The following is a 23193-nucleotide window of genomic DNA, read 5'->3' as shown; positions in this document are numbered from 1 at the left end:
TTTGGTATTGGGAAGTGGGAGAGGTGCAGGAAATGGTTTCCTGATGATTTTTGGCAAAGAGAGAGGAAGGACAATGTGTTTCAATGTCCCTTTAGTAAAAAAAAAAAAAAATTAAAAGGAGAAAAAAAAAGTATTTGTTTTCACTGACAAGAAACCCCAAAACTGTGTCAGATGAACAAATAAGGAGAGTTTGCTTTTCTTTTTTAGACCAAGAGGCCAGTTAATGATTAGTGAGACCCAAGTGGATGTCTAATGTTGCAACCTGCGAGAAGCTAGGTTTTGTGATCTGTCATCAGGGACTTGTTTCATCCCCAGCTTGGACTTCCAGCTCAGCGATGCCCCCAGGCCTCTGGGGAGGTCTTCTCTGGTGGTGGTGGGGACTTCTCACTGTTGGAAGTTCAGGTAAGTCAGGGAACAGGGTGGGAAAACTCAGGCCCTCAGTGCAAAGTCATTTAGTCAATGACTTTTTATGTCTCAGACCATCTACTTATACAGTGCTAACCTTTGGAAGGTCCCCTAAAACCCCTGTCCAGAGGTGATTTTAAAAGAAGGAGGAAAAGAAAAACCCATAATTATAATGATAATGATGGTAAGCAGGGCACTTTCTCAAGTCAAAAAACCTAAAGTTCCCGGTTGTCTTACTCATTTTTATAAGACTTGTATTACTTTTTTTTTTTTTCACATGAACCGAGATGACTGTATAAAAAAACCAAAATTGATTTTTTTTCTTTGGTTCTAAAGTGGAATTTGTTCAATGCATATTTTTATTTTAAAAATATTTAGTTGCCAAGCCAGCAACAACTTTGTTACTAGAACTGTTAGATGTTCTTTCTAATCTTGCCAACCCAACTCAAGTTCAGACTTGCTAGCCTTTTCCGCCTGCACTGCATATAATATTTGGTCCTTGCTAACCATAAATGACTACTGAACTTAGACTGTTTTCCACAGATGCCATTTGCATTCTACCTTTCCTTCAGTGAAAACCCAACCCTGCCACTCCCTCTGCTTAATATAGCCCTCAGTGTGTTATTGAGGTTTTCTGAGAGTTATGTGTCCCTCTTACCCCTTGCAAGGGACTCCACCCTGGGAAAGCTCCCTCCCTCCCTCTGCTCTCAACTTCAGGCTGTTTACTGTCATCTCCACAAAGCCTTTCATTCTTCCCCTAGTTATAGAATGTGTCCTGGTGCCTGGAGTTATACAGACTTCTTTTTCATTCATTTCTTCTCTCCACAGTATGATTTGTAGCTCTTTTTTTTTTTTTTTTTTTTTGCCTCCAGGGTTATTGCCGAGGCTCAGTGCCTGCATCATGAATCCACTGCTCCTGGAGGCCATTTTCCCCCCTTTTGTTGCCCTTGTTGTAGCCTCGTTGTGGTTATTATTGTTGATGTCGTTCATTGTTGGATAGGACAGAGAGAAATGGAGAGAGGAGGGGAAGACAGAGAGGGGGAGAGAAAGATAGACACCTGCAGACCTGCTTCACCACTTGTGAAGTGACTTCCTTGCAGGTGGGGAGCCAGGGGCTCAAACAGGGATCCTTACTTTGAGGTCCTTGTACTTAGCTGCCACCTGTGCTTAACCCGCTGCACTACGGCCTGACCCCCCTCATAGCTCTTTTCTAAGTCTTCATTTCTCTTCTCTCCACCCCAACCCCCTCATCCCCCAATGCTTGATTTGCAGGAATGTTTTCACTACTTGCTTGAATGGGTGAATTTTAACATGGGATGCTTTGCTTGACATGTGCTTTTTCCTTACTCGGTCATTTGTTCACAAAAGCGAAGGTGTGCTACTTTGCCATGTGCGTGACCCAGAGTCAAACCTGGCCCCTACCACATTGGAGGAAGTTTCAGTGCTGTGGTCCTCTTCACTCACTCTGCTTTGCTGCTTTCCTGTTTCTGTCTAAAAAAATAATAATAGCTGAGATATGGATACATTGGCCTCTGTAAGTACATTGTGCACTGTGTTCTTTAAACAGCAGGTGCTCAATGAGTGCTACTGCATGCAGGCAGATACAGTGTAGACATTGGCTCACTCTAAACTGAATTTGAATCTTGACTTTGTTTCTTGGCAGTTGAAGGACTTCGTGTTATTTTTTCCTTTGCCTGTTTTTGAAGGTAATATCTACCAGAATGCTACCTGGATTAAATGAGATCATCAATATGGAGGTTGACATTTTGCATGTGTCCATGCAGTGGTATTAGTTACTGGACTAATAGGAGTGGAGGGGACAGGGCTGCTAAAAGTCACTTTAGAGGGAAGATGATTGGTGAACCTGAATTGTCTCAGGGAGATAATTGTGAGACCAGACAAGTGGACTCAGCAGGCACTGTGCTTGGGGTGGGGTTGGGGGAGCATAGATGGTTGTCTTGATTTGATCCATGGCTTTGGTTTTGTCTCCTCTCCATATTCATCCACGGAGGCATTCTCTGTCATCTACCTACTCCTCTCCCATTCCCACATTTACTGAGTCTCTCATTGTCAGTAATGAAACTGTTTATTTAATGTTTCCCACTCTCACTTGTATCTTAGAAATTAAAGGAGTTGACAGATGGCGGAGGTAAAAATGTGTGTTATATGTAGGTGGAATCAGGGAGTTAGATATGAGTCAAAGGAAAATAAGGAAAAAATGAGCCTGCTTTAAGGCTACCAGAAGAATGCAGGAGGTAAGAAGGAGAGTGAAAGAGGCAAAGAGAAATCAAGGTGAAGGAAAAACAAACCAAATGAACAGGATGGAGAGGGAGATTTAGGAACCGAAGGGCCCTTCAGCAAGATAATCCCTTTGTCACAGGAGGGCTACAGCTGACTCCTAGGGTCCTGGATGGAAGTTCAACCTCATTCACTTTCTTGCTTGGGTCTCTGCACATTTCAAGGCTACTCAGGTCACACCCATTTCCTTAAACCGTAGATATCAAGAACTGTCAAACCTGCTCTTTGCTCAAGCTGGTACTCATGCTTCTAGGCTCATGTATCTTCTTATCCAAGTGTTTCCACAAGGTTTCCTCTGGGTAAGGTGACCTTTCAACTTGTTCTCTCAGTTTCCTAGTCGCAGGTCTCATGTCCCTGTTTATTTTCACTTTTGCCTTTAGACATTGTACTCCTCGAGGGAATTTATGACTGGTGCTTTACTCATTTTTGAAGCTCCACAGCCTAGGTCAGGACCAGACACAGAGAAGGCCTTCCATAAATGAAAGGTGTGATTTTCTGAGTAGAAATAAATTCTGCAGGTTGTCAGCCCCTTCTCCACTTTGTGGCTTTGTGGTAGACAGGTTAACTGGTGCTAACCCTGAGACAGTCCCATCAGAATGGTTCTAGTGGGTTATTCCATTCAGTTATATTGATTATAGTGTTGGTAATCTGATGAGGAGGGCCTGAGCACAGAGGGGGTAGCAGCAAATTCAGGCCCCCCATAGTTCTGAGCTGGGGGCAAAGGCTTCTGGGAAGGAATATTTAGGACTTGAGCTAAGATGGTGCCTCTCAAAGGCCAGTCTTATTAAAGGTGATGTGGCGTCCTGCCTGTCTGGCAAAAGCCAGTTCACAAGTCAGCTGGGTCTGGGAGCCCTCATCCATTTGTCATCCCACAGTGTCTTTCTAAGGTGTATGAAGAAAGAAGCCCACATCCCCACACACAACATTATGGCTCCTCTGGCATCTCCATATCCGATAGTTGTGGTTTTGAGGCCACTTTCTCCTGCCAGAGCCTCTTGCCACTGCTTATATGCTCTTCTTGGCCCAGATTACAGAATTCCCTGTTTTAGCAAAACAAATTAAAAAAGTAAACAACCTTTTATAAGACAAAGACATCTATGGAATACCCAGCTAGAATACCTGTAGGGCAGATAAAGATCAGACTGTGGCAGTGCATACTTCTTTTTTGCTTTGTTTGTTTTGTTATGTTTTTGTTTTTATTATTATATTTCCTTATTTTGGATAGAGCCAGAGAGAACTTGAGATGGAAGGGGAAATAGAAAAGGAGAGAGAAAGACATCTGTAGCACTACTCCACCACTTGTGAAGCTTCCCACTCCAAAAGGGAACTGGAGGCTTGAACCCAAGTCCTTATGCATTATAATGTATATGCTCAACTGAGTGTACCACCTCCTGGCCCCCAGAAGTACATTATTTCCAACATTTACATGTCACAGCACAAACCCATATGAATCACCAGCATCTGAGGAGAATAAAGAGTGCTTCATGCTGAAACTCCTACATCTGCTAGAGGAAGAAGATACTTTGTTCTGGAGATCCTGAAATTGTTCAGGCTTATTATGTTGCAAGACTCCAAAGAATGATGATAGTTAAATGCTAATGAACTATTTTTATTTTTTTATTTGCAATGTACAAACGTGGAGGGTGATGGCAGCAGAGGTGCCTCTTACAGTCTTATTGAACATTGTCTTCAATATTGCCATTATCCAAGTATGTTTTCTAAAAGTTTGTTTACTTAAAATTGTATGGTGTGATGTCATGAATAAGCAATAAAAATCTGAATTACTCACACACACACACACACACACAGAGAGAGAGAGAGAGAGAGAAAGAGAGTTTCATGTTTTATGTCCTGGATTCACTTTCCATTAAGGAAATGTGGGGAGCTCCTGACCTTTAGTCACCTTTCTTTAACACTAGTTTACCACTGAAGATCAGGAATGGAAAATTATAGGCTCTATTCCGACTTGGATGCATCAGTGTTTTTTTCTAAGTCCTTTCTTTTATTATAAACTTCACGAGTACAATAACATATCATGGAAATAAAGTGAACACATTGTAAATTGCAGTTTTTAAGATTACAAAAAATATCATTTAAGCAAACATTTTAAACAAATAGGATTAAATGGTGTAAGTAAAATATGGAAATAAATGCAAATAGTAAAAATCCCTAGTTAAAGGTAAAATGACAAAACTATTTATATGTGCTTTTTTTTAATTTAAGAAGGCAGACATTAATAAAACCATAGGATAGAAGGGGTACAACTCCACACATTTCCCATATCCCATCCCCTCCCCTGATAGGTTTCCCATTCTCTAGCCCTCTGGGAGTATGGACCCAGGGTCGTTGTGGGTTGCAGAAGGTGGAAGGTCTGGCTTCTGTAATTGCTTCCCCGCTGAACATGGGCGTTGACTGGTCAATCCATACTCCCAGTCTGCCTCTCTCTTTCCCTAGTAGGGTGGGTCTCTGGGGAAGCAGAGCTCCTGGACACGTTGGTGGGGTCATCAGTCCAGGGAAGTCTGGTCGGCATCATGCTGGCATCTGGAACGTGGTGGCTGAAAAGAAAGTTAACATACAAAGCCAAACAAATTGTTGAACAATCATGGACCTAAAGGCTGGAATAGTGCAGATCAAGTGTTGAGGGGGTGGGTACTCACTGCAGACTCTTGTGTACTTCTGCTTTCGGGTGTATATTTTTCCCTGGTTTATGGACACGTGTGAACATATGCTCTACCTCAGGGGACCTGGACTACATCTAGGTTTGGGGACTTTATTGGGGAGTGGACCACCTGGAATAGAATTAGAGAATACTATGAAAGGAAAGGTCTCACTTAAGTGATGAAGCTGAAGGGCTGTCATTCCTCACCTGAAGTCTCTGGACACAGTCTGAAGTGAAGCATGCTGGGGTGGCACTCGTTGCATTGATTAGGTTGTGATCGGCAGATGCAATATTATTTGATATGGATTGAAAGAAGCATGCAGGAAAGTGGGCTTTACCCTAGAGGTTCCAGGACTGGGGGAAATATAGGTTCTATAGTGGAAATGTGAGGTTCCTGCTGTCTTAGGGCTCAAGAAGACAATGGATAGTTATTGTTATCATCACATTATTTGGTAATTGGGTTAACTTTGAAAAGTCCCTTTGTTAGGGTTTGCTGTATAATACCCAGCGTCTTGTATATAGGTGTGCCACTGGTTGCTTCTGTTCTACCTGGTCTAGACTTTTGAGAGAGTCAATATATCAAAGACTCAGCCTATGTATTAAAAAGCCTCAGTCTGTGTTTTAAAAAGTTCAAGACATATGATCAATTTTCCCCCTCTCATATTAATTAAATAATGGTTTATATGACTACACTTTATTAGAAGTATACATAAACACCATTCCCACCACCAAAAGACTGTGTCCCATTCCACACCCCCCTTTGCCCCCACCACCACCCTGGGAAGCCGAATGTCCACCCTACCCCTCACCACAGGGTTTTTACTTTGGTGCCCTACTCTAGATTTAATCAGATCCTGCTTTAGTTTCCCTTTCTGTTCTTCTTTCTCAGCTTCTGTTAATGAGTGGGATCATCCCATACTTATATTTGTCTTTTGGACTTAGTTCACTTAACATAATTTCTTCTAGCTCCATCCAAGATAGGTCATATAAGGTGGATTTATTGTTCTTAATAGCTGCATAATATTCCATTGTGTATATATACCACAACTTTCTCAGCCACTCATCTGTTGTTGGGCACCTGGGTTCCGTCCAGGTTTTAGCTATTATAAATTGTGCTGCTATGAACATATCTTTTTGATTGGGCCTTATGGAATCCTTGGGGTATATCCCCAGGAGAGGAATTGCTGGGTCATATGGAAGGTCTATGTCTAGCCTTGTGAGAGTTCTCCAGACTGCTCTCAAAAGAGGCTGGACCAATTTACATACCCACCAGCAGTACAGAAGAGTTCCTCTGTCCCCACAGCCTCTCCAACATTTATTGCTGCTGTTCTTTTTATGTATGTCATTCTCACAGGAGTGAGGTGGTATCTCAATGTTGTCTTTATTTGCATCTCTCTGACAATCAGCGACCTGGAGCAGTTTTTCATGTGCTTGTTAGCCTTTTGGATCTCCTCTGAAGTGAATGTCTTGTTCATATCCTCTGCCCATTTTTGGATGGGGTCATTTGCTTTTTTGGTGCATGTGCTTTGTTTTATACATAGTGCATTTATATGTGCATGTAAACCTTTCCTGTAGCTACCTTATTTGCTTAAAATAGCTGTTTCATACTATATATTTAGTCTGAAAGAATTGCAAAACATTTATTCTATAGTTGGTCTGTTTGGAAAATTTTAAAGAATATATTTTCATCGTGATTTTCTTTTCTTTTTACTGTTATTTATTTATGTACTAATTTGATAGAGACATAAACTGAGAGGAGTAGATAGAGAGGTAAAGAGGAAGAGAGACATCTATACCACTGTTTCATTGCTTGTGAAGTTTCCCCACTGCAAGTGGGGGCCAAGAGATTGAACCGCAGTCCTTGCCGGTAGTAACAAGTCTGTTTTACCAAGTGTGCCCCCACATGGACTCCTTATTTAAGAAAAAAAATAATTCCCCGGTATCAGTTTGTTGAGGGAATGTTGATTTATAGGATTACTGTTGTCATGAGGACATTTTTACATGTTCCCAAGGTAGGTATTGGTACATTTTATCCTGCATTAAACTATCATCCTGTCCCACCATAGGGACTTAGGGCCCCAGCTTCCTCTTAGTGCTTCTTCTTTGCCCCTTCTGGGTCCACATATCTGCTGTAATAGACCACAGTCCAATGAGGTTTCATAATATAGTTTATAAAAATTTTGTTCCCAGCATAGATTTTTTTTATACTGCTTATTATCCTGGGTGTACTAGTATAACTTTATAGTAGAAAATTCACCTTTGAACATTTATTTTTATTTTTTGCCACCAGGGTTATCACTGGGACTCAGCACCTGCATGATGACTTTACCCCTTTTGGTTGTCTCTTTTTCTTTTCCCTGATGGATGGTGAGAGACAGAGAGTGAGAAGGAGGAAGAAGAAGAGGAAGGGGAGGAGCAGATACATTTGTAACACTGCTCCACCACTCTTGAAGCTAGTCCCCTGCAGAGGCAGGCAGGTGGGGGGGTGTCTAGATGTGAGCCTTTTGTCTATGGTCGAGTATGTGTGCTTTATCAAGCACACTACCACCTGACCCTTTATAAAAAGTATTTACAAATAGAAAAAGTGAAAGAGTCAGAGCATCAATCTAACATATGTGATGCTGGGGACTGAACTTGGAACCTCATGCTCATAGGTCACACTATTTCACCACCTCTAGGGCTGTCACTTTTTTTCAGATATAAAACATAATAATTATCTTGTCAAAATAATGATTCTTCTCCCATTCTCATCTTTTGGTGAAGAACAAGGTAACTGTTTGGAGTCATACTATTGTCTGTACTTTTAATAAAAAAATTTAATGTTTATTTTATTTGATTTTTTATTCTTCAAATCATTATTCTTCAAATATTGGGGAGGTTAATGATTTACAGTGCTGCTGTTGACACTTGGGTACAATTTCTCTTCTCTCCCTGACTGGTGTCTGGTGTCTGCAAAACAGCCCCACTCTGTACCAGGACCCTAATGCTCTCTCTACCACTTCCTTGTCCCACTTTTCCCAGAGTACTTTGCTCTGTTGCAACACACCACACGCAGTCCAAGTTTCACTTCATGTCTTCCTTTTCTGTCCGTGTTTCTTTTTGTTTTAAATTATTTATTTATTTTCCCTTTTATTGCCCTTGTTTTACTTATTATTGTTGTTATTAATGTCATCGTTCTTAGATAGGACAGAGAGAAATGGAGAGAGGAGGGGAAGACAAGATGGAGAGGGAGAAAGATAGACACCTTCAGACCTGCTTCACAGCTTGTGAAGCAACTCCCCTGCAGGTGGGGAGCCAGGGCTCGAACCAGGATCCTTACCCTGTTCCTTGGGCTTTGCGCCACATGCTCTTAACCCACTGTGCTACCTGTCCGTGTTTCTAAAGTACCAACTTTCAGTGAAATCATCTGGTATTCGTCCTTCTATTTTGGGCTTATCTCACTTAACATGACTCCTTCAATTTCTATCCAAGATGAGACAAAGGAAATGACTTCATCTTTAATAGTTGAGTAATATTGCACTGTGTATACCACAGATTTCTTATCACTCACCTGTTGTTGGGCATCTGGGTTACTTCCAAGATTGGGCCACTACTGATTATGCTGTTATGAACATAGGTATGTTATGCCCAGATTTTTAGATCCCATTCCTGCAGAGAGGAGGCCAGAACCACATGTGAAAACAAAGAACCTTTATTGAAGCAAGCTTAAGCCTGGGCTCCATGTACTTCGCAATAGTGGCATGTGAGCTCCGAGGAGATGCAAATAGGTTATTTTTATACACATCAGGAGGGGAGAACTTGGAGGGGTTGCTTTGGGCCCAGACCTGCTTGTTAGGAATTTCTTTGATCACAGTCCTTGACCATACCTCAATGGCTGATAAGGTTTACTGGACAACTGCCGATAAATGGAGACACTGAGTCTGGTTTTTCAGGGACAAGGTGTAGCTGCACTGGACATCTGCTGATAAGTAAAAGCCCTGAGTTGATTTTTCAGGGACAAAGTACAGCTGCTGAGGTTTTTTTTCTAAGGCCAGGATGTCAAGATGACTGCTTTAGGGAATATGGAGTAACAGTGGCTCTCACAGGTATACATAGATACCTTTGGATGAGTGTTTTTGTTTATTTTGGATAAACCCCCAGGAGAGCAGTTGCTGGGTTATAGGATAGGTTCATTTTGAGTGTATTGAGAAATCTCCACACTTTTTCCACAGAGGTAGGACCAATTTACATTCCCATCATCAGTGTAGAAGGGTTCTTTCCCCCCACATCCTTGCCAACACTTGTTTCTATCCTTGCTTGTGTATAAAATTCTAACAAGTGCAAAAGTGGTATCTTGTTGTTATCTTTATTTGTATTTCTTTAATAATCAGTAATGTTGACCTTTTTTTTAATGTCTATTTGCCCTCTGGATCTCTGTTGAAAACTCTGTCCATGTCCGCTCTCCACTTTTTATGGGGTTTGTTGTTGCTGCAGCTGAGTTTGTAACTTCTTTATATGTTTTGATTATTAGTCCTTCTCTGATACCACAAATTTTTAGAGGAAATTCACCAGAGTAATTGTCATCCAGATCAAGAAACAAAAAAAAATAGCTCAGCCCTGAAAAGAGGATATATCTCCATATCCTCTTTTAGTTACTAGCACATCAACAATAACTATTACTTCTAGCACAGTTTCATTTGAACTTTCAGTAAAGAGTGGTTGTTTTTTTGATGTTGTTGTTTGTTTAAGGAGGAGGATGGGCTTTTTTCTCTGCCCCTCTCCCACCTCTCTTACTGCAAGTTCTCTCTTCCAATAAACTGAGTTGACTCACCATGTGTTAGTAAGACCCAGTCTTTCCACCTGGCCTGCCTAATTACAGTTATAGCTCCAGGCAAAAGGCCACATGAACTTCTTGCTTGTTTTGTTTTAGTTTCCTTTCCTAAGTTGGGGAACCCCTTTGTTCCATGGGCCTCAAGGTGGGCCTTTCCTATGTAACATGGAATACTTCGGGAGTCTCAGGCATGGATTTTTTTTTTTTTTTTGCATATCCATTATGCTATTTCCCTGACCCTGCATATGTTATTTTTATATTTGAGATTACCTATGACTATTTCCCCTTTCTCTTTAAAAAAACAATATTAATAAGAGAACAAGAAGATCTCGTTCTCTCTCTCTAGCACTCTGGCATATGCAATGCCAGAGATCAGACTCAAGATCTCATACTTGAAAGTCCAAAGCTTCATTCACCAAGCCACCTCCCAGGTTGCCTCACCTTTTTAAATAAATTAACTTACGGTGTAGGAAGTGGGGTTGGGATGGGGACATCTGAACACCATTCACTGGACCAGATTTCATACTCCCGAATGATCAAAAGTTTTATTCTATCATCTTTAAATATTGGCACTTTTTCTCTCCCTTTCAAAACTTTTTAACATTTACTTATTTTATTATCTTGTTTAAGTAGCACTTCTAATACAATACTTTATAGAAAATGTAATGGGAGGGAGTCAGGCAGTCGCGCGTCGGTTTAGGTGCAAGTGGTGCAAAGCGCAAGGACCCATGTAAGGATCTGAGCCCCCAGCTCCCCACCTGCAGGAGGGTCACTTCACGAGCGGTGAAGCAGGTCTGCAGGTGTCTATCTTTCTCTCCCTTTCTGTCTTCCCTTCCTCTTTCCATTTCTCTCTGTCCTATCCAACAACGATGACATCAATAACAACAACAATAATAACTACAGTAAAACACGGGCAACAAAAGGGAATAAGTAAATATTAAAAAAAAAAAAAAGAAAATGTAATGGGAAATGTTTTCATTTTTGCCCAGGTTTATATAGAACACTCTAATCTTTCACTGATAAGTATGGTCCTTGCTTCAGATTTTTGGTAAATAGCTTTTCTTATTTAATAAGTATTGGGTTGAATTTTTTTTTCTTTTTTCTTCAAGGGTTATTGCCTGCACTAGGAATCCTCTGCTCCTGGAGGCCATTTTTCTCCCCTTTTTATTGCCCTTGTTGTTGTTATTGTTATTGCTGTTGTTCGATAGGACAGAGAGAAATGGAGAGAGGAGGGGAAGACAGGGAGGAGAGAAAGATAGACACCTGCAGACCTGCTTCATTGCCTGTGAAGTGGCACACCAGCAGGTGGGGAGCGGGGTCTCGAACCAGGATCTTTACACCAGTCCTTGAGCTTTGGGCCGTGTACACTTAACCTGCTGTGCTACTGCCCGGCCCCCTGGGTGTTGAATTTTATCAAGATTTCTTTTTAAAATACTTGTTTATTTATTTATCTATTTTTTTATATAGACAGAAATAAATTGAAAGGAGGACACACACACACACACACACACTTGAAGTACTGTTTCACCACTCCTGAAACTTCTCCCCTGCAGGTGGGGTCTGAGCACTTGGACACTGATCCTTGTGTACTGTACAGTATGTGCTCAACCAGCGTGTCGTGCCCTGCTCAGCAATATCTTCTTTCCTTCCTTCCTTCCTTCCTTCCTTCCTTCCTTCCTTTCTTTCTTTCTTTCTTTCTCTCTTTCTTTCTTCCTTCCTCCTTTCTTTCTTTCTTCCATCCTTCCTTCCTTCCTTCCTTTCTTTCTCTCTCTCTCTCTCTCCCTTGCTTCCTCCCTTCCTTCTTCCCTTCATTCTTCCCTTCCTTCCTTCCTTCCTTCCTTCCTTCCTTCCTTCCTTCCTTCCTTCCTTTTTCTTTATCGGGGGATGATGTTTTACAGTCAACAGTAAAATACAGTAGTTTGTACATTTCTCAGTTTTCCACATAACAATTCAACCCCCTCTGCCATCATTCCAGGACCTGAATGCCCCCACTCACCCTACAGTCTTCACTTTGGTACTATGGACCCAGCAATTTAATTCGAAATATACTGAAATGGGCATATGAGTTTTTCTTTAATTTATTCATGTGTAAACTACACCAGTGCATTTTTAAACTTAAAGATCCTGTCATTCCTTAGACTAAGCTTATGTTTAAAAAAATTTTTTTTAATTATCTTTATTTTGTTTGATAGAAACAGCCAGAAATCAAGAGGGAAGGGGGTGATAGAGAGGGAGAGAGGCAGAGAGACACCTGCAACACTACTTCACCACTTGCAAAGCTTTACCCCTGCAGGTAGGGACCAGGGGCTTGAACCCACGTCCTTGCACACTGTAATACGTGCACTCAACCAGGTGCACCACCACCTGGCCCCAGCTTATGTTTTATAGTGGAATTATTCTTTAGTTTTATTTTCTCCTGTCTGTGTTCAGCTTGGATATTTTTTTATTATTGTCATAGAATGAACTTAGCTTCTCTTCTCTTTTCTATTTTCTGGACTAGTGTAAGATAAGGATTGTGTAAGTTAAGGACAGATGGATTGGTAGAATTTCTCTGTAAAAATATATGGCCTAGTGAAGTTTTGGGATGGAGAAATCTAAGACTGCTGTTTTAATTCCTTCATTTCACAGTTTTACATTTATTTTTATTGGTTTTCTTTTGGCTTCATTTCACAACATGTTTTTTTTCTAGGAAACCATTCACTTTTTAGGAAACTATCATTAGCTATAAACATGGTCTTTATGATTTGAAAAATCTGCTAACATTTATGTCCTCTTTTCACTCTCTATATTGTTTGCTTGGAATTCCCTCTTTCTTAAACTTTGTCTTATCAAAGGTGCATCTAATTATTATTTTTAGAGGACAACTGTTTGGTATTGATTGTGTGTGGCAGGCATTATTTTAGCCAATGGAGTGAAGAGAAGAGATAAAAATTCCCAAGTTCATATATATATATATGGTTTAATGTGGGAAAATTATAGACAATTGGTTTAATAATAAATTAGTCATTTCACAGCAAATTAGAAAGCCATGATTGCTGTCAATATAAATAGTCTGGATAAGGACTATTGAGAGAACTGGGGCAAGGCTTACAGGAAAGTTGTAGCTTAAACAGGGTGGTTAGAAGGGAGATGATTTTTAACAAACAACACCTTGAAGGAGAAGGGAGTTAGCTCTGTGATGTGTAAGAAAAGGCACTCCAGGAAGAAGGAACAGTCAGTACAAAGGCTTTCTGGAGGGAAAGATAAAGGAAGATGAATGACTGGGACAGAAGAAGGTATACTTGAACAGAAAAAGTGGCTCCTATAGGTGGAAGTTCAGACCTTAGGATTAGTGGAGCAACATTCATATTTTTCTCTGTCATTTCATCTTGAGATATGAAAAAATACTCATAGTGGTCCTGGAAAAGGATGACAGAGGACCTAGTGGGGGTGGTATTGTTATGAGAAAAACTGAGAAATGTTATGCATGTACAAACTATTGTATTTACTGGCAAATGTAAAACATTAATCCCCCAATAAGGAAAAAAATGAAAAAAAAAAGAAGAAGAAACACCCATAGATTTTGGTTGCAGAAATAACAATGCCTTTAATAAGTGAGCCTGAGGACTACACTAGCTGGTTTATTTACATCACCTGTAAGCCCTTGTTTTTGTTTGTTTGCTTTCAATAGCATCTTTTTTCAACAAGAAAATGACATCACTTTATTCTTTCCTACTTTATTTTCTGTTATTTCCTCCTTCAGGAGACTCACCTCCGATCCTACAACCGAAGTGCACTGACTTCCAGAAAGCTAATCTCCTCCGTGGCACCAACCTCAAAGTCCAGTTTCTCCTCTTCACCCCTTCGAATCCTAGCTGTGGGCAGCTTTTAGAAGAAAGTAGTGATATCCAAAACTCAGGGTTCAATGCCACTCTGGGCACCAAGCTGATTATCCATGGATTCAGGTAGGAGCTAACCAACCAACAGGATCAATCATTTCAGCGAGGAATTAAAAAGTGACTGTAGTAAGTAGCACAGGAAATTGATATGGTGGGGGCAGAGGAGAAAGGGATTGCTTGAGGGGCACGGGTTCCTTCCCTCTCCTTTTGGTTTTTTTGAGGATTTTTCATGTAAATAGGAGCACACATTCTGTTGTTACTGCTCTGCTCAGTTTTATCTATGTATTCTCAGTGTGTGTGTGTGTGTGTGTGTGTGTGTGTGTGTGTGTGTGTGTGTGTGTGACTGGTCATTGGCTTCCATATATGAATAAAAGGGTGGTTGTAGAGATGGTCTTAGTGAATCTTTCCTGAAGTATGTATGGCTAAGTATGGCTAGAGTGATTCATTTCAACCAATGAAGTTAGAGTATTTGCACAATCAACAGAGGGTAATAAGATAGAGCTTTTACAAAAAGTTTTATTTCCTTTTTTTCCAAGGTTTCATAACTTAAGAAACTTCTACTCATGAGTGCTATTTCCATTACATTCAGAGATTAATGTTCCTCAGGAGCTAGACACATCTCTTTTTCAGTTTCTTAGAATTGTAATAGAGACTGAGTGTTGGCACACTTAGTTGAATACACACATCCCTATGTGCAAGGATCCTGTTTCAAACCTTTGAGTCCCCACCTGTGGTACTTGCCCTCTTTCTCAAGCTCATAAACAAATAAAATATTAAAATAAAACCTTCCAAAATATGCTGATATGGTTTCATAACCTTGGAGTTGCAATTCAATCACTACAGTATCTTCTCTCCAACATCCACTGACAGTGCTGTGGGTGTAGTTCCATGGTAAAGTACATGCCTTCACCTTTGAAGCCCTGGGTTTGATTCCTGACACCAAACAAACCAGGAACAGAAATGTTTCTGAGAGGAAAGAGAAAGTGGTGAAACTTCCAACTAGAGCTGAATACATCTGATGGCAGAAACAAGCATTGTATAAAGACTACTATTTCCTTATCTCTCGATTCTCTGTGCTTCTCAAATCATCAGACTTCAGGAACCAAGTCACTTTCTTCCTTAGGCATCTTCTGTCAATTTTCTGCTAAAATATTTCTTCTAACAGAACTTATATTCAGTCACCATCCAAGACAGGGTGTGCATCCCAGCCCAGGGTTAGCTCACAGAGTTGGAGCGTTTAGTATACTTACCACCCTACCTGCCCCAAAGTCCCCCAAAGCACTACTTTATGGCACATGCTGAGTCTGTGCTCCTCAGCCTGTACAAGCCTGCTCTGAGTTGCCTGTACTACGTCACTGACAAAACTTCTTAATCCTAATTTTTTTGAAAGTCTTTCTGAAATTATTTTTCTGTCATTTATCAGAAAAATCCATTTATACTGTAATTTCTAGAAGCATAGGGAATATAGCTTATATTTTTCTTTAGTTTTTTTGCAAGGCATTTAGTATATTACCTGATGCATTTGTGAAGTAAATGAAATGAAATGAAATGAATAAGTAAATAAAAACTTTCTAAGAAAAATATGTATGTTCTAAAGGGGAATAAGAATGCTTATTTTTAACTCTAAAGTGCAAGGCTATCTTTCCTCTTTCTATAAATCATGCAAACATGATCTGTGCATATGGTTCTGGAGGCTTTTTGTTGTTGTTATTGTCATTATTGTGATTTCTGGGCTTTTTGATCCTATAAGGTTCCACAGCTCCTGAGAGACTCCTTTATTTTTCTGTTTTTTAATGTTTTTTACTTATTTATTTATTTGTTTATTTATTAGATAGAGACAGAAAGAAATGGAGAGGGGAGATAGAGAGAGACAGAGACTCCTGTAGCCCTACACCACTTGTGAAGCTTTTCCCCTGTAGGTGGAGACCAGAGGCTTGAACCTAGGTCCTTGTGCACTGTAATATGTGCACTCAACCAGGTGCATCACACTGCCTGGTCTCTGTCCTTTATTTTTATTTTTATTTTTTTAAATATTTATTTATTTATTCCCTTTTGTTGTCCTTGTTGTTTAATTGTTGTAGTTATTGTTGTTGTTACTAATGTCATTGTTGTTGGATAGGACAGAGAGAAATGGAGAAAGAAGGGGAAGACAGAGAGGGGGAGAGAAAGATAGACATCTGCAGACCTGCTTCACTGCCTCTGAAGCAACTCCCTTGCAGGTGGGGAGCCGGTGGCTCGAACCGGGGTCCTTATGCCGGTCCTTGCGCTTTGCGCCACCTACGCTTAATCGCTGCACTACTGCCTTACTCCCCTTTCCTTTATTTTTCTATTAGTGATGGAGACAGAGCAGGAGAGAGAAGCAGATAGAGTAAAAGAGACACCACAGTCCCTTTGAAATCTTCTCTTTGTATGATGCTCTCACGTGGTGGTAGGAGACTTGAAGTGAGATCTCCACATATGGTAAAGTGTGCACCCCACTAGATGAGCTATTTTCTGTTCCCCATTTGTGTAGTTTATGCATTGCACAAAGATGTCTAAGTAAGGACCTATAAAGCTGAAATCACACCAGCATTCTGAGCCCATGTGTGAAGGTTATATTTATCTATCTGGGACAAGAAGCATTTTTAAAAACAATTTACACAAAGGCTCCATATTATAGACAAAAGTCCTGGGAACTCTGAAATTACATTCTCCCTATATTCAAAGTGCTGTATGACTTACTGCCATATATATATATATCTTCCTATTTTATCTCTCTCTCTGTCTCTTTCTTTTCTGGATTTAGAGTTAAATGTAAGTTTCCCATGACAATGGAGATGGCTTGATCAGTGGTTTTCCTACCCCTTTTTGGACTTTAGGGCTTTAGGAACCAAACCTTCCTGGATTGATACATTCATTGGTGCCATTCTTCGGGCAGCAGATGTGAACGTGATTGCTGTGGACTGGGTTTATGGCTCTACAGCAGTTTATTTCTCAGCCGTGGAAAATGTGGTTAAATTGGGACTTGAGATATCCTCTTTCCTCCGGAAATTGCTGGTAGGTGCAGAAGAACTCAGGGTGGGATTTGTTGGCTTATGGGGGAAAGAAGGGGTTCAGAAAGAACACATTGAAAGGAACTTTAAGGTAGAAACAAAGCCACTCTGAAGCTTACTGGTCTTTGGTTCAAACCCCAGCTGTTTCTTAGAGTTCTGGCAGGCAACTGAACCTCTTGAATCCTCTAGCTCTTTCTCTGTCTACTCACAGTATCACTGTGTGTCCTGTGAGGAGTACTAGTATCTATCTCTAGAGGATTGGGGTGGCCACCTAAGGGAAAGTGAGAGGAACATTAGGATGAGGTGCTCAGAAAGAGTGATTCACACAAGGTGAACACACCATACCCATGGTTCTGGGCTTCCAAAGTCTCAGTGAAAATGTGACCTTGGAGGTCAAGGGTTGCAGAGGCCTATATGGAACTCATATAAAATGCCATGTTCTAGGTGCTGGGTATGTCTGAGTCCTCAATCCACATCATTGGTATTAGCCTGGGGGCCCATGTTGGGGGCATGGTGGGACATTTCTACAAAGGCCAACTGGGACGAATCACAGGTAATGAATGCTCTTTCCTGCTCATCCTTCTAGACATAGAGAGTGAGATCTGGAAATGCCTTTGCTAAGGCCAATAGAGGGGAGTGTTGGGACTCTGTTCTTATATTCAAATTATTGCTTGCCACTAACATGTATTTTTATTTTTATATTTTTAAAATTCTTTTTCAACATGTCTTTTTCCTGGCCCTTTTGTATGGAATGGCATATTCATTACTGCATGCTGTCTGGTGGAACTGTAAGAGACCACATTATTTCTTTCTGAACCTCTGATTCCTTTTTTAAAGATTTTATTATTTTTTGTGTATTTAATTATTGTACTATTTATTAGATAGAAAGCAAAATTGAATGAATGTGAAGACAGAGAGGGAGAGAAGAAGAGAGGAAAAAAGATGAGGAGAGAGACAACTGCAACACTGTTTCACCACTAGTGAAGCTCCCCCTATGCAGGTGGAAACTGGGGGCTTGAACCCTTGAACACTGTAACATGTGCGCTCCACCAGGTGTGCCACCACCCGATCCCTAGAATCTCTGCTTTTAAATTTGTAAAATGAATTGCTAACAATGCATATCTCCTTCCTGCTATAGAAATCACGTTTAGAAAGTTTTGCTAAATACTTGGAAAGGCATCTGCATTAGAAGCTATCCCCCACCAGTAAGGGATTAGAGTTGTGTGGTAAGCACCCCAACTTCCTGACCCTCTAGTGGGTCAATTTTAAGTCCTATAGAGACCTTCAGAGGGCTCAGAGAAATGAGATCCAGGTGCCCAAAGTAATAGACTATTCATTAACTTTTTCTTTTTTTGATTCTCTAACTCATGTTCTCTTTCCTTCAAGTTTTTTTTGTGATCCACTCCTAAATCAGCCACTTGAATTTTAAATCCCTACTTCAGACCCTGCACTTTTTTTTTTTTTAAGAGTGTGGGGAGAGAGGAATCCAAATGAAGACACGGGGACAGTAATGTTTACTTTCCTGAGCAGTTGTGAGACTAAAATATATAGACCTGCTCAGCATTAAAATCTAACACCTCATAATTGCTCCAAAACTGATAGCTCTTGTTATTGCTCCACAAATACTAATATTACTAATATTAACCCTCACCATCAGATTTGTGTTGCCAAGCTCACTTTATAGTCAGGGAAAGCCAGTCATTGAGAAGATAAAGAGTGGAGTTTCCTAGCTCTGGTAGTCCAGAGCTGGTTCTCCCAGCTTTGGGTCCTCAGTGGGAGACTCTATGATCTCGATTACCAAATGTCCCAGTAGGTGTGTAGTGGGTCACTGGGGTTGTGATGGCTGACAGAAAAGGGCCCTTGACCCAGCTCTGTCTTCTCAGGTTTAGATCCTGCTGGGCCAGAGTATACCAGAGCCAGCCTGGAGGAGCGTCTGGACCCAGGAGATGCCCTGTTTGTGGAAGCCATCCACACAGACACTGATAGTGAGTGGGTTAATGAGCACAGATCACAGGCTGGGACACCACCACCTTGTTGTGCAGTCCTAGGCCAGGCTTCTTTTGCTCTGGGTTTCTGTTGTTCCATGAACAGTTGATGATCATGACAGTGTCCTTCAGCTCTACCATTGTCTGACCATGGAGAGAAGATAGATGGTTTGACTTTTAGCCAGTAGCAGGCAGGAACATCTCATTCCTGAACCAAAAATGTTTAACTGTGAACATGGGTGTCTGATTCAACATTCTAGCATTGAGGTAGGGCCAGGAGGAGTGCCTGGCTGATGACAGAAAACAAGCTACTTTCTCAGGATGAACAAGTTGCCCTCAGGGGACTGGGGGATTCCATTTCTTGAAGATGCTGGGCCTGTCAAAATTTCCCCCTTTCCTAGGGAAAAAACCCCCTTAGTCCAGTAACAAATGAGAATCCTTCTAATCATGACAAATACAGAAAAGCCCCTCCCCCATCGCTCTGAATCAATTATGATCAATTTAAACTCTTCTGACCAACAGAAAAAGAGAGTGGGCATTCCTTGTCATTTCTGCTCTCCATCAAATGTCCTCTAGATTTATTCCAGGCCCTGTATTGCATATGGTGGATACATGGAGCTAGGGTCTGAAGTTTTTTCATAATCTCTCTCTCTCTTTCACACACACACACACACACACACACACCATCACCATGATGACAACCACCACCATAATCTATTCCATCTCTACTGAACTATGTGGTAGCCACTAAGAATACTTCAGTGAACCAGTCATTAAATAAGGTCTCTGCCCATTGGAGTTTATAGGATCACTGGACATTCATTCTTGTATTCTTTCAATAAATATTTACTAGGCACTCAGGTATGTCAAGTATGGTGCTAGCTTTCAGACTAGAGAGGAAAAGGCAGGTAAAATACCTGCAGTGGAGGAGCTTATGCACAAGCAAATAGACAAGATAATTGCACACTTGGAAATAGACAAGATAATTGCAGCCTAAGTGGGAGACCAGACAAGAAGGAGTGGGGGTTCTTACTCTGCCTGGCAGTTTTGCTTTCTCATCCTGACCCTCAGACCTTGGTGGGACTGTCAGTTTAACCTCCTTTTGGGGATGGTTTAGGACTGTGAATGGAGCTAATTACGATAATGAAGGGTACAAGGTGACTTGAGTAGAGAGTATACTTCAAGTAGAATTATCAAGGAAGGGTGGTCCAGGAGATAGCGCAGTGGATGAAGTGCTGGCCTCTCAAACATGAGGTCCTGAGTTTAATCCCTGGCAGCACATGTACCAGAGTGATGTCTGGCTCTTTCTCTCCTATCTTTCTCACTAATAAATAAAATATTTTTTAAAAAAAGAAAAAAATCATGTTGAGTGAAATAAGTCAGAAACAGAAGGATGAATATGGGATGATCTCACTCTCAGGCCGAAGTTGAAAAACAAGATTAGAAAAGAAAACACAAGTCGAACCTGAAATGGAATTGGAGTATTACACCAAAGTAAAAGACTCTGGGGTGGGTGGGTGGGTGGGAAGAATACAGGTCCATGAAAGATAATGAATGACATAGTGGGGGTTGTATTGAAAAAAAAAAAGGTGGGATGAAAAATGATTGTGGTCGCAGACTTTCCCCTTGCGTGGAAGGGTGTCGGCGGCCCAAGCTTAAGCTTGCAAATAAAGGCTCTTGTTATTGCATGTGAAAAAGAAAAAAGAAAAAAATGATCAAGGAAGGTATATCCAAGGAGATGATGTTTGAGGCTAAGAGTTGCATATGAGAATGAGCTGGTGCTGGAGAGAGCTAGAACAGTCTAAGTGGAGAGGAAGGCCTGAAGCGGGCGGAGCACAGGAGAGAGCAAGGAGTGGTTAGAGAACAGAGAACAACTTTATTCGCAATAGCAGAAGCCTGGAAACAACCAAAATCCCTTTGACAAATGACTGGATAAAAAATTTATGGGACATATATTCAACAGAGTATTATTCAGCAATAAAAAATATGATGTTGTATCCCTTGGGATAAAGTGGATGGAATTGGAACAGATTACGCTTAATGAAGCAAGTAAGGAGGTGAAGGACAACTAAAAAATGGTTTCATTCAGATGCAGAATATAAAGAATTGAGTATACAAATGTGAAAAAAGAAAACAAAATGTCAACTTATTTCTAAGACTGTGGGAGAACTAGAGTGGTTATCTATGAGGGATAGGGGTGGGAGCACAGACATTTGCTGACAGGAGTGGTGAAAAATAAAGAAAATTTAAGAGAGAGAGAGAGGAAGAGAGAGCAGAATGAGGTGTTGAGTGAAGCTGGAGAAACAAAAGCATGACCAGGTTGGTTGTGGCAAGAGGAATTACTTTTTATTATACCACTAGTGACAATATGTGGTCATTTGAATTTAGGTAAAAGATGTCTCTGCTTGCTATGCAGAAAATTCAGTGCAGGAGGGCACTGGAGGTGTCTGCAATGGTTGTCTGGGAAAGTGATGCGAGTGGGGGGCCAGGTAGTGGCCCACTGGGTTAAATGCACATGGTGTGAAGCTCCAGGACCTGTACAAAAGATCCTGGCTTGAGCCCCCAGCTTCCTGCCTGTAGAGGGGTCACTTCACAAGCAGTGAAGCAGGTCTGCAGGTGTTTATCTGTCACTCTCCTTCTCTATCTTCCTTCCCCTCTTCTCTCAATTTCTCTCTGTCCTATCCAACAACAAATGGAAAAAATAATGGCTGCCAGGAGCAGTGGATTTGTAGTGCAGGTACCCAGCCCCAGTGATAACTCTGGAGGCAAAAAAAAAAAAAAAAGAATGAATGAATGAATGAATGAATGAAAAGAAATTAATGGTTTGGGAATGGGTGGTATTCTCAGAATCAGAGAGAAATGGAAAGATAGAACTTATATTTTATATTCTGGAGATAGAACTGACCAGACTAGTGATGGACATACAGATTGAGGGAAAGGAAAGGAAAGGACTTCTAGGTCACTGTTAAGCCTCTAGGAAGATGATACTGAATACATAACAGTTTCTTAATGTAGTGACAGATGACAAGAAGCAGAAAAGTACAGTCATTGGCAGCTAGCTCAGCTAACTGAGATCAGATATGGTCACTATGTTTAAAACAATGGCTGCTGGTCTCTGAAACTTATCTCTTTCTAGCAGGTCATATTTCTGCAGCCAGAAGAAAATAAAAACATGCTGTGTGGGAGACTCTGAGAACATAGCCCAAACATATTAATTTGATGTATTTATTGCTTGACACAAAATAGAAGCTACTCAAAGAGGAAATCACTGAGTTCTTAACATCTGTTGATTCGTAAAAACGTGTAAAGGGATATTTTTTCTTGATTTTATTCAATCACTATGAATAACTTCTTTTTTAAAAAATATTTATTTATTTCCTTTTTGTTGCCCTGTTGTTTTCATTGTTGTTGTTGATGTTGTCATTGTTGGATAGGACAGAGAGAAATGGAGAGAGGCGGGGAAGACAGAGGGGGGAGAGAAAAATAGACACCTGCAGATCTGCTTCACTGCTTGTGAAGCGACTTCCCTGCAGGTGGGGAGCTGGGGGCTCCAACCGGGATCCTTACGCTGGTCCTTGTGCTTTACGCCACATGCGCTTAGCCTGCTGCACTACCGCCTGACTCCCTATGAATAACTACTACTACTACTTCTTCTTCTTTTCCTCTCCTCCTCCTCCTTTTTTTTTTGAACTAAGAAAGTTTATTCTCAAGGACTTACCCATGAAATTCTGTCATTTCACTGGAAAAATTGAATGAGAGTAATGGAAAGAATCTAGACTGGCTAAAGAATAGGGTTCTCAGGAGTCGGGCAGTAGAATAGTGGGTTAAGTGCACATGGCACAAAGCGCAAGGATCCGGATCCCCTGGCTCCCCACCTGCAAGATAGTCGCTTTACAGGCGATGAAACAGATCTGCAGGTGCCTTTCTCTTCCCTTCTCTGTCTTCCCCTCCTCTCTCCATTTCTCTCTGTCCTATCTAACAATGATGACATCAATAACAACAACAGTAAAAAAAAAAAAAAAAAAAAAAACAAGGGCAACAAAAGGGAAAATAAATAATTGAAAAAAAAATAGGGTTCTCATCACACAGAAGGTAACATCAAGAATGAAGAAACCATTTTCCCTTC

The 23193-nt window shown here is 40.8% G+C and overlaps 1 protein-coding gene across 4 annotated transcripts in view; it reads left to right on the top strand.

Moving 5' to 3' along the window:
• Positions 1-252: 252 nt before the first annotated feature.
• Positions 253-23193, top strand: part of PLA1A (phospholipase A1 member A) — a 45177-nt gene continuing 22236 nt past the window's right edge. For 3 of the 4 annotated variants that reach the window (XM_016192129.2, XM_060198308.1, XM_016192128.2), the window contains exons 1-5: positions 253-402; positions 13915-14116; positions 16909-17086; positions 17527-17635; positions 18966-19067. In XM_016192129.2, the coding sequence (XP_016047615.1) occupies positions 336-402; positions 13915-14116; positions 16909-17086; positions 17527-17635; positions 18966-19067 (658 nt within the window). In that variant the 5' untranslated portion in view covers positions 253-335. The remainder of the gene's footprint in view (positions 403-13914; positions 14117-16908; positions 17087-17526; positions 17636-18965; positions 19068-23193) is intronic. The other variant, XM_016192130.2, reaches the window with a different exon arrangement.

The sequence above is a fragment of the Erinaceus europaeus genome, chromosome 9 (genome assembly GCF_950295315.1).
Source record: "Erinaceus europaeus chromosome 9, mEriEur2.1, whole genome shotgun sequence".
Classification (NCBI taxonomy): domain Eukaryota; kingdom Metazoa; phylum Chordata; class Mammalia; order Eulipotyphla; family Erinaceidae; genus Erinaceus; species Erinaceus europaeus.
This window is presented reverse-complemented; position numbering and strand designations above follow the sequence as displayed.